The sequence below is a fragment of the Palaemon carinicauda genome, chromosome 8, assembly GCF_036898095.1.
Source record: "Palaemon carinicauda isolate YSFRI2023 chromosome 8, ASM3689809v2, whole genome shotgun sequence".
In the NCBI taxonomy this organism is placed as follows: Eukaryota; Metazoa; Arthropoda; class Malacostraca; order Decapoda; family Palaemonidae; genus Palaemon; species Palaemon carinicauda.
The window spans coordinates 149611417-149629413 of NC_090732.1; the positions used below are offsets into that span (position 1 = coordinate 149611417).

General features: G+C 37.7%; 1 protein-coding gene and 1 long non-coding RNA gene across 2 annotated transcripts in view; both read left to right on the forward strand.

Annotated features, from left to right (window-relative positions):
* Window positions 1-10180, forward strand: part of LOC137645029 (uncharacterized) — a 28284-nt gene extending 18104 nt beyond the window's left edge. The window contains exon 6 of the mRNA XM_068377893.1: window positions 9874-10180. Coding sequence (XP_068233994.1) covers window positions 9874-10086 — 213 coding nt within the window. The 3' untranslated portion in view covers window positions 10087-10180. The remainder of the gene's footprint in view (window positions 1-9873) is intronic.
* A 4644-nt stretch (window positions 10181-14824) lies between these two features.
* On the forward strand, window positions 14825-17621 carry LOC137645030 (uncharacterized). Its single transcript, XR_011045256.1, has 2 exons — window positions 14825-15106; window positions 16275-17621. It is a non-coding gene; the product is annotated as an uncharacterized lncRNA (long non-coding RNA).
* Window positions 17622-17997: the final 376 nt, after the last annotated feature.

Consider the following 17997-nt stretch of genomic DNA (forward strand, 5'->3'; position numbering starts at 1 on the left):
GTAATAATAAGGCGCTCGGATGAAACGCCGAATGGCTATTACCTTGCATATCTGTTTGATAGCCAGACGTTAACAATCCTAACAATGAATTGATTAGAACCTAACTGTTCGTCAGTGGTTGTTTTTTGGGGCTCAGGCCATGTCGTCCTGATGGAAGTTCCTAAAGGGTAGCTTCCTTGGGTATATTTGACTACAGTGATATTCCCAGAGAACTTTACCTTAAGGTATCCAGAATTCTAACTCCTGGAGTGAATATCCCTAAATAATCTCACAGGGATATTGCATAATATCAGAGGACGTATTCTTGGCACGTCACATAGCTATCTTAACCCCGAACAGTATTAACGCTTCGAGGGGTTACAGTGACAAGAATCTGAAACGAGAATGAAAAGAGAGCCGCTCATAAGGCATCTCTCCTATTCCGTTTCCAGTGTGTACCTGATGAAGGCAGTAGCGCCCTCTTTATTCCTTTTCGTGTAGCTCTACTACTCGGTGTTTTCCCTTGTGTTCTCTCTTTATTTTGGATTTAATTCAACATTTTGATGACTTCTCCGGCCTCTTTTGCCTCTGGAAAGTTGAGTATTATCTTTACTATGTATAAATGTAAGCTCTTGTCGTTTTGAATTAAATCAAAAGTGATATTAACGTAAACAAGAGCTGGTGCCTACCGGAGGCATCCTGGATGCTATCGTTCGCTATTTATGGGTCATTTAGTTAGTTAGAGCGACGTTCCCAGTTTGTTATGCTTTAATAATATAGCTATTTAGCTCCTCCAGGAATGCTTATATCATACCGTCAGTTCTTAGTTCGGTGATTTAGGTAACCGATCTTGCCTTCGTGAGGCTTAGTAGCCGAGGCGTCTGGCCCTTTCGCACATCCCTGATTGTTCTTTTCTCCTCCGGAGGCTAAGTTCAATCCCTCTCTCCCTCTGAGTAAGCCTTAGACTTAATCCTAGCAGTTCTATCTTTATAATAATTCATGTATAACTATACTAGGATATGTCTATCCTGACCTGATAGCCCGAGTGACTGGTTTTTTGGGTTAGGGCTGAACATCAGAGTTTCTAGTCTGTGGTCTGCTTCTTCCTAGCATAGAGAATGAGTCTCCTTTGCTAGGTTAGGGGCGGATACAGGAAGCTTTGCTTCCATAGTCCACGTCTGAGGGATTCTATATGAGACGATTCCTGCCTCTAGTGGTCTAGCAGACTGTCCTGTGTTGTTTTTCTCGGGGTGTAGAATGAGTGTTCTCCGTTGCCCGGCGAAATAACTTCACCTAACTTTGTTCTGGATGGGAGGAGGATAGCAAGTATTGCCAGTCTTCCTTCCTAGTAGACAACTCTAGGTTAGGATGAGCTTCCCTAACTGCCGAGTGTGTCTCTTGCTAGAACGAAGTTTTTAGGACCCTTATCCCTTCCCCACCTCTCTTTCTTTTATCATCTTTTGGCCGCAGTCCTGCTTCAGTACCTAGTGTAGGTTAGGATGGAGGACCAGCTCAGCTCTCTGCTGGCTGGCAATTACGTGTCGGCCGGCAGAGACCCCTTGTTCTTTGCAGAGTGAACCCCAGACCTCCCTTGGTCTCCCTTCTATGTCTGCCGGTAGATTCTGGCAGGCTATTGATTCTTTGGAAGCCTGAATGCTACATTCTCCCCTTCCATAAGTTCACTTTTTCTGGATGGAAGGTTGTATAACAATGCCGCCTTATGACCTTACATCCATACTGTTTCTCTTACTAGTGTTTTGTACCCCTACCCCGGCTGCCGGCTGTTAGTTCTCTGGTTCTTAGCCACTGTCGGCAGACATGGGTATTGCTACCTTTGCCTACCGGCAGTGGAAACACAGCCCGAAATCAGCTGGCCACTACAATTAGCGGCCGGCAGCCGGATGTTAGTGTTTTCAGCTGCCGGCCGGCACACATTTGCGAACCAGTGACCTGCCGACTATTAGTTAAAGGTAGTATATCTTTGAACTATACGGGGGTAATGCCTGCCGGCACAGCAGCATGCGATGTACAGTAGTTACTACATTTGTAGTGTAGTACACACTGCATTAATAACTGCAGTACAGAGTTTGTTGTAACATGAAAGTTCTTCCAACTGTACAGCCTTTTGTTGAGACCGTACAATATATAGAAAGTGAGTTCTTTCTGTATTCATTCTGTCCCGTATATTAAAACTTTATTTCAAGGTGTGAACTACACCTTAAAATTCCGATTAGGAAATTACATAAGGTATTCTAGAATAGAATTAACCTTAGTTTTAATATTTTGGGAGGTTACAGCAATTAGCTAGGCAGGAAATACAAGTATGTGCCTTTCCTTCTTTCTTTTATAGCTTTACTGTGTAAGCTACATGTTTCAATATAAGCTAAAAGCCTTCACTTGATACTCATGGATATTTCTTCTCTTTACAGGATGACCATCCGAAGTGCGGGAGTGTATTCTGCAATGTCCGCAGTAAGAACTACTGTGGACATCAGTTTTGCAGGAGGCACGCAGCATACTCAGCCTCCAGAGGTGGTCTCCGGTTTTGGGACCCTCAGGTTTGTACTGTATGTTCTAACCTGATTACCGAGGCTTTTGACAATCCCAAGTTGACGGAGTCAAGGGATGCTGCCAGGGAAAAGTTACTAACCTGGGTGAGGGGTTTTCAGAAAAACACCTCAGGCCCCTACCTTCCAAATGAGAAGATGAGGGCATACCTTTTCCCTAAAGCATCGGTTGATGCAGTCATTCCTCAGCCTCAGGTGGAGATACCAAGTGCCCAGAATCCGGTAGATTCTGAAGTCTCGGCCGCCCTTCAGGACATCCAATTGGACGATAGGATGTTGGAGGTGTCGGATTCTACAGAGAAAGACCTTCTAGGAGAAGGTCAGAAGGAGGAGCTGTCTCAAGCTCCTCAAGTAGAAGAGGAAGAAATCAACGAGGTGTCGGTTACATCGGTTCCAGACCCAGAACCGGTTCCCTCTACATCGTCTGCTATCCCAGATGAACTGGGAAGGACTCTTTCTTCTATTGTTGAGATGATCCAACAAATTAAAAGAAAGAGTGATGAGAAGGAAGCTGCAATGAAACTGGAGATACGTAGACTTGCAGCATCACGTGGGCCCCAGAAGCAACTTAATGTGAAGGATTTTCCTTTGTGCTCGGAAACCAATCCTTGGAGGTATGCCGAACACATGCCAATGACAACCGGGAAGATCGTGATATCAGAAAAGTTGGGAGCAATTCCCCTGGGAGAAGTGGAATTTTGGCCCAACAAAGATTCTTACCCGGCCTGCTATGTCCGTCTTAGGAAGGAGCCAGCCTCAAAGGAGGAGACGGAGCCGAAGGAGGTCATAGTTTTTGACCATAGTAAAGCACAGGCTTTACTAGTGGGCTCCATGAAAGAGAGGGGCTTAACAAACTCAAAGGTGCCGGCGTTGAGTAAGAAGCTTCCCTCCTTTGTGACCTCTTCAACCAGAGCCATTCCCTTCATGGAAAAGGGACATAAGGCAGCCTTAAAGGCGGTGGAGGCAGGGAATCCATGCCCCTCCTTAGAGGAGTGCAAGCCGTTATCTCTGACCTTGCCCTTGGACCAAGAAGACTGGAAGGACGCCCACCTTACCTTCTCAGTCGGGAAGCTGGAAGCTGATATTGTTGAACGTCAGTTTGGTGAGGAACTTCCGAAACTGTTGGATCTTCTCTTGCGCAGAGAGCAAGAGTCGAAGAAAAGACTTGCGGCCTCGATGTCATTGCAAACGACATTAGAAACAATGGCAAGTGACCCCAAGAACCAGGACATGTTCATGGTAGGGGCCAAATCCCCTCTGGCTACAGTTACGAAGGATCTCTATAGCTTTATTAAAGCTAGGAGAACCTGTAGAGAGTGCGTGTTTGCCTCGGCTACGGTGAGACACAAACCGAGGAGACTGATATCCTCTCGTATCTGGGGTAAAGACCTCTTTCCCAATGAAGTGGTTAAAGAGGTAGCAGACAAGGCCGCCACAGAGAATAGGGACCTTCTCAAAAAGTGGGGCTTAGATCTTAAGAGAAAGCCTTCTCCAGATGAGGGTCCCCAACCCAAGAAGAAGACAAAAAGGCCTAGGCCATCCTCTCGGCTGGCTAAACCCTACCGACAGCAACAAAAACAACTTCCTGTGACCGCGGTGCCTCAGATAGTGGCACAACCTCAAACCACGTACCAGCTGGTACCTCAACAAGTGACGACACAGTCGCCAGTTTACAACCCAGCCTTCGAAAGGCAGACTTCTTCCTTTCTCTCAACAGCTAGAAGAACAGCCAGTGGTTCTTTCACTCGCCCTTCAAGAGGAAGGTGATCCAGGGAAGGACGCGGTCAAAGAGGCAAGGCCTCAGGTCCACAACAGCAGAAGTGAGATACTTCCAGTAGGTAGGAGACTACAGCTATTTAGGGATCGCTGAACCTTCGATCCCTGGGCTCACAGCCTAATAAAGAATGGACTAAGTTGGAGCTGGAGCAGTCCTCCACCTTAATTTCCTCAATTCTTCCAAAACTCAACACCCGTTCTGGAAGAATATATCCGAGAGCTCTTAGCCAAAAGAGTAATCCGGAAAGTTAAGTCCATCAAATTCCAAGGAAGGCTTTTTTGTTTTCCAAAGAAGGACTCAGAAAAACTCAGAGTCATTCTAGACTTGTCGCCACTCAAGCTCATAGCGAAATACAAGTTCAGAATGCTCACACTTCAACACATAAGGACCCTACTGCACAAAAAGGCATATGCTGTTGCTATAGACTTGTCTGATGCTTATTGGCACGTTCCAATTAATCGTCACCTCTCCTACCTAGGCTTCAAGTTACATAGAAAACTTTACGCCTTCAGAGCCATACCTTTCAGGCTAAACATAGCCCTAAGGATTTTCAAGAAGCTTGCAAACGCAGACATCCATCAATTACGCCTAAAGGGGGTCCAAGTAGTAGCCTAATTGGACGACTGGCTGGTGTGGGCAGCAACCAGGACAGAATGCATGCAATCTTCTTAGATAGTGATCTAGTTCCTGGAACATCTGGGATTCAAGATCAACATCAAAAAGTCTCGACTTTCTCAAGCTCAAAAATTTCAGTGGTTGGGAATCCACTGGAATTTTGAGTCACATCGACTTTCCATTCCTGGGAAGAAGAGTAAAGAAATAGCAGGATCTGTCAAGAGACTATTGAAATCCAAACGGATTTCAAGACGCGAACAGGAGAGAGTGCTGGGCTCTCTACAGACCCAGTGCTAAGAGCACAGCTAAAGGATGCAACATTAGTCTGGAGAAAATACGTATCAAACGCGCGAAGATATCTAATAAGACCTCTACCGACTCGACTGTGAATGCTTCTTAAGCCGTGGTCCAATGCCAAGCAGTTGAAGAGATCAATATTTCTTCAACCTCCTCCCCTGTCAGTAACTATCCACACAGACGCCTCAAAGGAAGACTGGGGAGGTCACTCTCATCAGAAGAGAGTCCAAGGAGCTTGGTCCAATCTTTTCAAGTCATTTCACATCAACTTTCTAGAACCCATGGCAGTTCTTCTGACACTCGACCCATATAAGATTGGTTCTAGACAACGAGGTGATAGTGAGAGGCCTGAATCGACAAGGGTCGAGATCACCTCAAATCAACCAAGTGATGTTGGCCATATTCTGTTTGGCAGAATGGAAGAAATGGCACCTGTCAGCAGTTCACATTCAAGGGTTCCGCAATGGGACAGCGGACGCTCTATCCAGGTTTCGACCTATATAGAGTCAGAATGGTCCCTTGACGCAGGATCGTTCTCCTTCATCTTGAGCCAAGTCCCGGAGCTGCAGATAGACCTCTTTGCGACGAAAGACAACAAGAAAATAGATTGTTTTGTGTCCCCCTACGAAGATCCGCTAGCGGAGGCAGTGGACGCTATGTCCTTAGACTGGAACAGATGGTCCTATATTTATCTATTCCCTCCGCACAACCTCCTTTTGAATGTTCTCGATAAGCTGAGATCCTTCAAAGGGAAAGCACCAATAGTGGCCCACAAGTGGCCAAATAGCGTGTGGTTCCCTCTGGCATTGGAACTACGACTAAAATTTGTACAGCTACCGGATCCATCCCTGTCTCAGCGAGTACAGAAGTTGACTGTCTTCGCTCCAACACAGAAAACCAAGAACCTACATCTCATGATTCTCTCTCCTTAGCGATGAGAAAAAGATTCGGTGTTAAAAGTCAGTTTAGACTTTTGGAGGACACCAGAAGATATTATGAGGCTTCAGGGAAAGAATAGATATCCTTTGTCAAGTTGAAGAAACCGAAAGAAATCTCGACAGATTCCTATTTATCATTCTTCATTCACCTTCATGAGCAAGCTTTAGCAGCCAACACAATTCTATTGTTCAAGACTGCCTTGACAAGTCAGATACCATATGCCCTACAGGTCGACCTTTCTTACAACGTTCTTACTGAACTACAAAGGCCCATGCTGGGCTTAGCCCTTCAGCGCCTCCAAAGACCCTTTGCATGGTCATTAGATATGATTCTTCATTGTGTATAAATAATAAACAATGAGGAATGCGCTTAGAATGTTTTGAATTTAAGTCATATTTCTGTTTGTAGTCGATTTGGGGGCCAAACTTAGTGAAATAGTGGCTCTCTCTAGAGAGGAAGGCCACATCCAGTTTTTGGAGGGAGAACTGAATCTATTTCCAGACTCAACGCTTCTTACCAGGAACAAGCTACCCACCAACAGGTGGGGTCCCTAGAGAATCTGCCCTCTGAAGGAAGATGCATCTCTATGTCCAGTGGAGTACCTAAAGGTCTATCTTCATAGAACTTCAGACTTTATGGGAGAACAGCTGTTCAGAAGAGAAACCCTGGGTTCAAGGTTATCTATAACTAAGGGTGAAAATCACCTGTGTTATTCACAGAACAGATCCAAACAGTACATCCGTTAGTCATGATCCGAGGAAAGTTGCCTCTTCCATAAAATTTCTTTAATTATATGGACTTTGAACATCCCTGTTTGTACACCGGCTGGTAGTCATCCAAGGTGTTCTTTATGCACTATGCGAAGCAAGTGGAACAACTTGAGAGGTCTGTGGTAGCAGCAAGTAGACTTCTTTAACCGTCTCTTTTAAATCTGCGAGGAACCGTGTAATTAATTTGGGATGATTAACTAAGAGGGTGCGTGTGTAGTCACTGTATGTTACTACACACTGAGTGATAGGCCACGAAAGTGTCCTTACGAACTGTTCCATTGACGTCGGCGAACTATAGCATAATGCGGACACTTGTGCCAAGCATTTTTTACGCTAGTGTAAATAAACAGTATACAGACTATATCATTATTATTAATAATTCATTTGAAATGGCAAATCTGTTTCCTAGGAAACGAAACAATATTTTCTGTTGACTGTTTTTCTTTATGCTTTAATGCACATCATCCACATTTTATAAATTCTATAATTGTTGATCTGATATGTAAGTTTATTAAATTTTAATAAACTAGTTCATAGTGAACCCTGCGTTTTATTCGCCCACACTCATTTTATTAGAAATGTACTGAGCATTAAGATTACAATATGGATATTTTTATCATGGTATGTCTTTTAAGACCGTTCCCTGATTCAAGTAAAAGTCCACTCACTTTAATCCTTCCTTAGGGAGGGTTGATGTGGTACCCTACTGGATAGTGGCAAAGAGGCAAAATTTGTTACTATGCGGACACAACCATTATCCAATAGTTAATGAGAGTAGTCACATTGGGGAAGGTGTGACAAATTCCTACTGACATTGGTGACTCTTATACAAACTTTGCTTTATAATGTATAGGGCGAGACCACAATACAAGCTTGTCATTTTGTCATCCATAGTTATTATGTACTCCTCGAGACTTTTTCCAGAGTTAGTACGACTGTTCCCTGTAGGGGGCAGGAAGCACCATAGTTCATGCTTAGATGAAATGATGTATGACGGTAACATCATAGGTCTCTAGGTCTAGTCGGACCAGGATAATACTTTCTTGAGAGTACGGCACCGATTGAGAATCCACAGATACAGTAATGCTCTGGTAAACTTCCATCAGGACGACATGGCCTGAGCCCAAAAAACGGATTTTGAGCGAAGCAAAAATTCTGTTATTGGGTGAGGTAGCCATGTCATCCTGATGGACCCACCCTTCCTTTTATGGTAAAAGGGCTTATTGACCCCTCCCTATAATACAGTATCTGTAGTACCTTGTATATCGCTACAAGGAATAAAGAGGATGCTACTGCCTTCATCAGATACACACTGAAAACGGAATAGGAGAGATACCTTATAAGCGGCTCTCTTTTCATTCTCGTTTTAGATTCTTGTCAATGTAACCCCTCGAAGTGTTAATACTGTTTGGGTTGAAGATAGCTATGTGACGTGTCAAGAATACGTCCTCTGATATTATGCGATATCCCTGTGAGATTATTTAGGGATATTCGCTCCACGAGTTAGATTTCTGGATACCTTAAGGTAAAATTCTCTGGAAATATCACTGTAGTCAAATATACCCAAGGAAGCTACCCTTTAGGAACTTCCATCAGGACGACATGGCCTGAGCCCAAAAATAGATTTTTCGCTTCGCTCAAAATCCGTTTTATAGAAAGAATGATTGTTCTCTTCTATGTTGTCTTTGCTATGGATGAAGTCAATAGTCATTGACACCAAGGCAATCTAACAGGGGGATTCCTCGCCAAACGCATTAACCATTAGTTTAAAGGTCAGTCATGAATGGCAAAAGAAAGGGACAAGTCCATTCGTTCATGATTAGTGCCCAAACTAAGATCATGCAGGGCCAGACAATGGTTGCTAATAACCCAGCAGCTAGATCAAGGGGCTCCACAAATTATTACCTAGCAAGGACGGTATGGTTGCAGATACTATTAAAAAAAAAAAAAAAAATTATTCTGAGTAGGGCTTGAACTCCCGAACCACAGATCAGAAGTCCAAATGTTTCTAATAAACGTTCAAAACTTTAGGTTTAGCTGCAAATAATAAAGGGAAAGCAAATGTTTGCTAAGAGAATTGGTGCAAAAATTATTTGTTTAACAGGTTTTCTTGACGATGCCGTGAACATTTCTATTTATCCATCACTCTATAAGTCTGATAAACCAACGATAGATCGATAATTACCTTATATTCATGACTTCACAAATGCGGTCATATCCGACCTCTTTTCTTTCTACTTTCCCTTATATCCTAAAAATGTCCTATTTCAAGGTTTGAAGGCTGCTCATGAATAACAGAGATAAGGGATAGTGACATTTCCTTAGCAATCAAGGCAGAACCCTAGATACTGACCATATATACATATGATCAGCACCCAAGCCCGCTCTCCACCCAAGCTAGGACCAGGTAGGGTCACGAAATGACTGCTGATGGATGAGCGGGCAGACTAACAGTATAGGCTCCCCCCATGGCCAGTGAGGTTGCAGCTCCGAAAGGAGCTAACGAATTTAATCGGGACTCGAATCCGAGACTGACGGTTATCAGGCAGAGACGTTAACAAATAGGTGTATTTATTGGTAGAATCAAAGAGTTCCTCCAGTAAGTTGCTACAATGTTTTCTTGAACCTTCAGCTATATTGCTTCTGTCCACTACTTTAACTCCATTTCCTAAGATTTGTTCCCATCCATCTTTCCAATTTCTTCAACTTTGTTTTGTTCTGATTATGACCACATTTTTAATGATCATTAGCCAAGTGATATTAAAAGCATGATTCAGTTGTTTGGTGACAATTCTTTAAAAACATAAAAAAAAACAACGACAATAATAATAATAATAATAATAATAATAATAATAATAATAATAATAATAATAATAATAATAATAATAATAATAATAATAATGCATTTTCTTTTTATACTTTTTTTCAGAAAAGAATATATCCTCTAGCCAGAGAGAACGGCACCATACACGACTCGTACTCTTGTAATCAGTTCCGTGGCAGTAAACCTTTCCCAACGCAAAGGTACAATGATACATACGTTGGACAAAAGTCCCTTTTGAAGTACTTCCGGAGGATGGCCCTTAAGCCCTGCCATGTGAATTGTCGACCTAAAAACCACAAGGATTGGCTATATTGCTGACTTATGATTTCAGTTCCTTTGTACATTATATATTTTGTAAACATATTATTTTGACATCCATCGGCAATGATATGTTTTTTCTTCTATGTTCACAATACTTCGCAATTTTCATGTCTAAGAAGGTACTAGCTTATTTAGAATTATTATTAATTTTCCTTTGGTGTCTTCAAAATCTGGATTTCCTTACCTTATGAATTTTTCTATACATACCCATCGGTAAAAATATTTAGATAAAATATTGGTAGTGTTAAAGTTCACTTTTACTTCTCTCGGTGTTTCAATGTTTAATAAATGTTCAATAAAAGAAAAGCCTTCACTTGGGTCCATATTACATTATCTATGTTGTTCAAACCAGTTTTGATAGTAGAATAGAATGAGAGAAGAAATACAGTGCTCTATAGTAGTCAATTCCAGGCCCTAAAGAAGTCAAGATAAAATAAATGGGAGTAGGTAATGAATTGGGGCTGGATTCTAAAGTAAAAGAAAAAAAAAAGAACTGGAAGAAAAAGGACGTGGAAAGACCGCTCCAAAGTTTAGCAATAACTGTAAAAACGCTGACCTGACCTGAAGCTAATATTGGCATGACGGGTGTTGCAAATCTAGATTTTTGCACTGTCGTATGGATATTATTTTCCATGGATAGACGACACTTATTAAGACCAAAATACCAAACTCAGAACCTGGGCTGACCAGGCCATTAAGCCCCGAGATGAGATTTTAGGAAAATATATCTAATGAGAAGACTGACTGCGTCATAGGTCTGAAATGGAATGAGATCTATTACATGATGATAGAGCTAGCAATACTGATGAAATATTCAATCCACAAATGATATGATATCTGTAGAAAACCTTTTATACTATGTAGAAATTCCAACCATTTAGAAAAATACTTAAAACGCATGCATTTTATATTACAGATTAAGGAAACGACCCTTTTAGAATAAAAGATGAGCATTATGATTTTGCACTATTGTATTTTGATGTGCTAGAGAGTACAGTCATCATTGAAGATTTGGAATATATGGAAAAAATTATGGAAATAAAGCAACAGACTAACATATATATATATATATATATATATATATATATATATATATATATATATATATATATATATATATACATATATATATATATATATATATATATATACATATACATATATATATATATATATATATATATATATATATATATATATATATATATATATATATATATATATATATATATATATATATATATATATATATATATATATATATATATATATATATATATATATATATATATATATATATATAGCAGGAAATTCTATATACAATTAACCGAAGCTTGGAAACAAACAGAGCCTCTAAATGAGTTTCGTGTAAATTTCATGTAAATTTACTTCTTAGACAAGATTTAATCACTGTAAAAGGAGATCATTTCTATTAAATGATAGCTGTGCCACAGCCGCTTAACTCTCTTGGTAATAAATTTAAATCAAGATTTATATAATATATAAGTATGAGAATTTATGAACAAAATCTATTCGGGATAGCTGCAAAGTTCATTAATAAATATTTTTCTTACATGAATACTAAAAAAAACCACAAAGACCCATAACATATCTTTAAAACCATTTAGGAAGTCTAAAATTCAATGTAAAATTTACCAAAGTTTTTACTTTAAACGGTACTTTTTAGCGGCAAAGGTGCAAAAATAAGGATGCTTATAAGAACGATCAATATCCATGAGGACATCATTCTACGGTAAAGGTTTACTAAAGTATTCAACTGGATTTATGCAAGTGCACAGGTCAGTGAGCACGCAAACATACAATCACAAACACTGATATGCATATTCAAGTTACTGTATATGAAATAAATAAAGCTGTTTTTGGTCCACTAAAGGACAAAAGCCTCAAACATGTCTTAATTCCTGTGTGGTGTTTGGCCAGTTTCCTCATTACTCTGGCCAGTGCTGATTGGTGATGATGAGCGATTTTTTGTCTGATCGCTCATGGCAAACCAAATTAGTTGCGTTGGCCCTGACCAGTACAGAATTCCTTGTAAGTGGGTACACAAAACCTTTCACCACGTTAAGGTATCCCTACTCAGAAAGGTTATATATATATATATATATATATATATATATATATATAAGAGAGAGAGAGAGAGAGAGAGAGAGAGAGAGAGAGAGAGAGAGAGAGAGAGAGAGAGAGAGAGAGAGAGAGAATACTATCAAGTGATTTTCTTTTTTTTATGCCAGCAGTACGACTTGCATTTTTTTTTATGCAAGTCTGCAAAATTTTGGGAAAGGTTTTATTTGGCCACAAAGTTCTGGCCGGCGTCTTAAAAAAGATGCAGAAAAGAGATAGCAAGAATACCTTGCGTTTTTCCTTCAGTTATCTTTCCAGAATTTTCGCAAGATTTTCCGTGTTGTAGTCTTATTTTTTTTTCCTCTGATTATGTTTCATCATCATTCTCACATACTTATGCATAATGGTAAATGATTTTTATTCTCCTTTATTATTGTCTCATCCTATCTCTGTTTATATCCATGTAAAGATAAGAAAAATACCTTAAGTTACAAGACGAGAAAGTAACGTGGATGGAATGTGTTTCTATTTTTTCATAACAAACTTTTCATGTTACTTGATGTTTTTACTCGAATTACGTATCTGTTAAGAATGTCTTGTATTATATTATTATATTTACCATAACTATATACATCATACAGTTATTAGAACTCCATACGTGGAGTTCTATTGCTATTACTTCTCTTCTTATTATTATTAATATTCTTCTCCGGTTTTTGATAGCTAATAATTCAGCCAATTTTAAATTATGACCCATATGGGTCCATAAATCGCTCCCTTATGCACAAAGCAAAATTATTCAAAACGATTGCTCTTCGGGATCTCAAGAACCGCTACCTCAGTTGCCTTCAATTTTTTTGCTGGAGATACCTTGGAATTTGGTCTAGTGCAGGCGAAAGTGTGAGCCAATTCTGTTCTCTAGTTTCTGAGATCGCCATAACATAAAAAATGACTGTCACATGGTCGAAGATTTCAATCAGAAACTACTTGGCCGATTTGAACCAAATTTGGTTGAAACGTAGAGGGCCATGAGAAAATATAAACTGTGCAATATGACTGACCTTGACCTTCCCCTTAAGGTCATATGACGATTTTTGTGAAAAGTTTTGAGTCATACCAAAGGTACCATATTTATTATTGACAAAATGTATGTGATTTCTTTATAAAAATTATTTCAGCATTATTATTATTATTATTATTATTATTATTATTATTATTATTATTATTATTATTATTATTATTATTACCTAAGGTAAAACCCTAGTGGAACAGCAGGACGCTATAAGCCCATGGGCTCCAGCAGGGAAAAATAGCCCAGTAAGGAAAGGAAATAAGGAAACAAATAAAGTAAAAGAGAATAATACAATATTCTAAGAATAGAAACAACATTAAAAATATCTCTTAAAATTCTCATGTTAGCCTGTTCAACATAAAAATATTTGCTGCAAGTTTAAACTTTTTAAGTTCTAGCGATTCAACAACCCGACTAGAAAGATCATTCCACATCTTGGTCAGAACTGGAATAAAAAAACTAAAATACTGAGTAGTATTGAGCCTTATGATAGAGGAGTCATGACTATTAGAATTAACTTCATACTAAGTATTACGAACAGTATGGTACTGTCCGGAAGGATCTAAATGTAAAAGAAGGTCAGAATTATGACAAAATCTTATGCAACATGCATAATGAACTAATTGAACGACGATGCCAGAGATTAATATATAGATCAGGAATACAAAAATTAATAGACCGTAAATTCCTGTTCAACAGCAGCTGAAGACCAGATAGGGGAATAGCACTCGAAACAAAGTAAAATGAAAGAATTAAAACACTTCCTCCGAATAGAATGATCACCGAAAATCTTATTAGATTTTCTCAATAAGGCAATTTTTTTTTTGCTCTAATATATATATATATATATATATATATATATATATATATATATATATATATATATATATATATGTATATATATATATATATATATATATATATATATATATAATATACTGTAATGCAATGTATATATATATATATATATATATATATATATATATATATACACACACACACACACACACATATATATATATATATATATATATATATATATATATATATATATATATATATATATATATAATATACTGTAATGCAATGCAATATATATATATATATATATATATATATATATATATATATATATATATATATATATATATATATATATGTGTGTGTGTGTGTGTGTGTGTGTGTGTGTGTGTGTGAGAGAGAGAGTGAGAGAGAGAGAGAGTTTGTTTGTGTGTATGTGTGTGTCATTGGTAATAATCACTTTTGTAGAAACCCCATTTCTTGTTCAGAGACCTCACCCCGAATGGCTTTATTGAATACGTGACTATGGCATTGAAAAAAATATCGTATTAATATTAGCCATCCCTACCTCTGTAGAAAAGAAACTTACAAGTGTTTATATGTACTCGAATTCGAATTTACAACGAATTGAGTTTCATGTTATCAAAATATGAAAGGTATAAGGAAACTCGAATAAACAGTGAACTGCCATGGGAAATGGACGAACAAGCGTTCTGAGACTATTAGTGATTGTAAATCAGTACAGTGAAGAAAAGGGACTTGTTGCTTGAACGAAACTTACGGCGGTGGCAAGCTTTTGCTCAAGTTATAAACAACCTCTGGAAAGACTGGCGTTCGGGTTGGACTATAGCGAGGCTTTTTACTTGTATTTAAGAACATTTTCATTTGTGTATGGGGGTAGGAAATAATTCCACAATGTCTGAGGTATTTAAAGATATTTTTCAAAAACATGTGACCCAGGAAGATATTTCGTTGTTTATGGGAGCACTGGCGCCTATACTTTTTATATACGTTGGTGTTTTGATATATCTCGTCTTGCTCATTTGTTATACTGCTTGTAAGGTGAGTGATGTTAATATTTCGTTTGATACTTTTAAACATCTTTTAGCTTTTTTAAATTGCCAATCTTATTTTATTTTCTTCAAAATGTGCTGCAAACCCTCCACATTTTTAAGGGTCTATTAGATTTTAATGTAAAATGAGATTAAATATTTTGTTTTACCTAAAATCTTACTTTTTTTATCATTCTCTTAATATTGGACCAATTTCCTTTTCCGGTTCCTGCTACATTAATTTCAAACCAGTAGCCTCTCTACAACTCCTCTTCTAATGAAAGTTATTAGCTGTTCTTAGTTTTGGTGGGAGTGTGCTGGAAGTACAATTTTTATAAACCTCTCACTTTGATATAATGTCGTCTCTCTTCAGCATAGCGAATAAATGCTGCCTGATTTTGCTAAAGTTAGTTTGGGAAGCATAATACTGGTGACTCCATGTTGCTTAAAGAATCCTGTGTTGCTTACAATAAATCTATATCGAGAAAGACTAATGAAGTTGTTTTTCACGAAGTGAATTACGTCTAAACTTGTTGTAACTTAGAACTGGTTATTGGAAATGTTCGTACAATATTTGAGCATTTTAAGGATTCAGTATGGTATATTACTTTTTCTAAGATTCCTAATAATTATATGAATTATTGGCAATACTTCAGTTTTTTTTTGGTTCTTCTTTATAGGACAGTGACGGAAAAATTTGATGTTTACCACATATTTTCGAAAGATTTTTGTTAAGCTTCTGAAATAAAGTTAGGGAAGATCGTGGATAATATCCTAAGAGGATTAAATTTATCAGAATGTGCAGGTAACCAAATAATTAATGTGTTATGTTAGTGTGAGACCATGTACCTCTTCTCGGTGACCAAAGTAACTTTCTGCTATTTTGACCTACTGCTGTCAACTATATCATATAGTTAATATAATGCTCACATTAGTCCATAATGCTAGAACTATAACCCTTATTGCCCAATATCTCAAATTACAGTTATCGCCAAGGGCCTTGAGTAAATTTTATCAGGGAAAATTTCAATAGTAATTGTTGTCTTTATGTTGTTCAAGTTTGCAATATATATCCCCATTCTCCGGGATCCTCATACTGAACTATAGAGGATCTTAATGAGTTTTAATATCTGAAGCAGATTTGAAACCTTAATCTAAAGAAATTTAATTATTTTCAGAAACAAATTAAGACTATTAGAGCGAGGAATCTTCTTGGAAGAAAAAGTTTTGACGACGACGACGACCTCATAACCAGAACAGATTCTGTTGAGTTTCTTAAGAAGACTAAGCAATATAAACAACAAAACCTTCCCTTGTGCGACTCTGCCCGAAGTGCCTTTTTTGAAGTGGTCAAAGGAGAAGATTTAAATGAAGTGAAAAGTTCACTTCGCAAAACAAGCTGTGTCCTTAGTCAGCCGAGTACGGGTGGTCGTCTAAACAAGATAAAGATGGCTGCAGAAGAAAATACATCTTCAAATGTTTCATTCTAGCCTGCTTTGACTTCTGTCAGTCATTACTCTCGATCCTCTTCATTTGGAAGTAGGCATTTCGGGTCTACACACAAGTCTTTAGAATCTCAGATCCTAAAAATAAATTGAAGGATGCCCCATTCTTCCTTTGCCGTTGAAGATAGTGTCCCAATGACTTTTCAAAGTTTTCAAGGAATTGAGAAACTACCTTGAGCAAATAGACATCATATCCACTACGTTCTTCTTGGACAGAAAGTTAATTACAGAAAACGGTTAACCATTATTTGAAGAATTAATCATATTTTAGTTTTACACAGACAGTATACAGAATATGATCATATGTTTTAAAATAATCGCCGAACCCTTACAGCTTCATGCTATTCATATACTAGATTCAGATTTGATATTTAATTTATATATTCTTATCGTTAAATCTTATCATTTTAAGATTCAAATCACAAGAGGCATTTATCTGGTGCTTCGTTCACTAAATTCTAATTGCTGGATACTGTATGCTTCAATTCACTCGTCACTGATTATGTAAGTGTGCATGCATATTTCACCGTATATATTTATTCACATAAATTATTTATCCTTCACCACTGACAGTCTAGTATACAGAATATTAATGTAATTTCTCTAATATACGTGGAATTATAATCCTTTTAAGATTTTTCAGGATGATTATGTACAGCCTGTTTGAACAACTATTGAAAATTAATTTGCCTCCTTAATCTTAGTAATAACCTTTTATCATATTTTATCTTACTGACAAGTCAAGCAGACTTGTGCAATTCGTGTATTTGATATAAATTCATCTTTAATAATATAAATCATAACGCTTAATCTATACTCATGCATTTAAAACTCGCCTCATATTAATCTTTCATATATTTTATTTAACTGAGAATTTTCTATTCCTATATTTAAAATTCACCTCATACTCATCTTGCATATATTTTAAATAAATGTGTAAGAATTTTAGAAACGATTAGTTTGTATTTTACCTCTGTGAAATTTTAAATATACACAACTAGAAATATTTGTAACGTTCCTTCATTCCTGGAAGTATTTACGTGCTCGAATAATAGTAAAGACTTGACTTTCTCTTTTCCTCAATTTATTGTCTCAATTTATATGTAATTAATTTACTAGGCTTGTTAACTATACAAATTATCCATTTCAAAATATCCGAGAGCCGATATCAGATTGTAGGGATCTGTGACAGGAGAAGTCCATCTATAATTTTAGAGGCGAGTTATATTTCTTTGGTTAACAACAGAGTAAACTACGGTCTCTTTTAATTCCTAGATTTTAAGCTTTCTTTTTTTTAATTCATAGCATCAGAGATTTTTCTACTTTGGCTGCCTTCGTGGTTGTGGGGATTTAGCATAAATATTATATATACTTTACAGAAGGCCTAATGAACCCT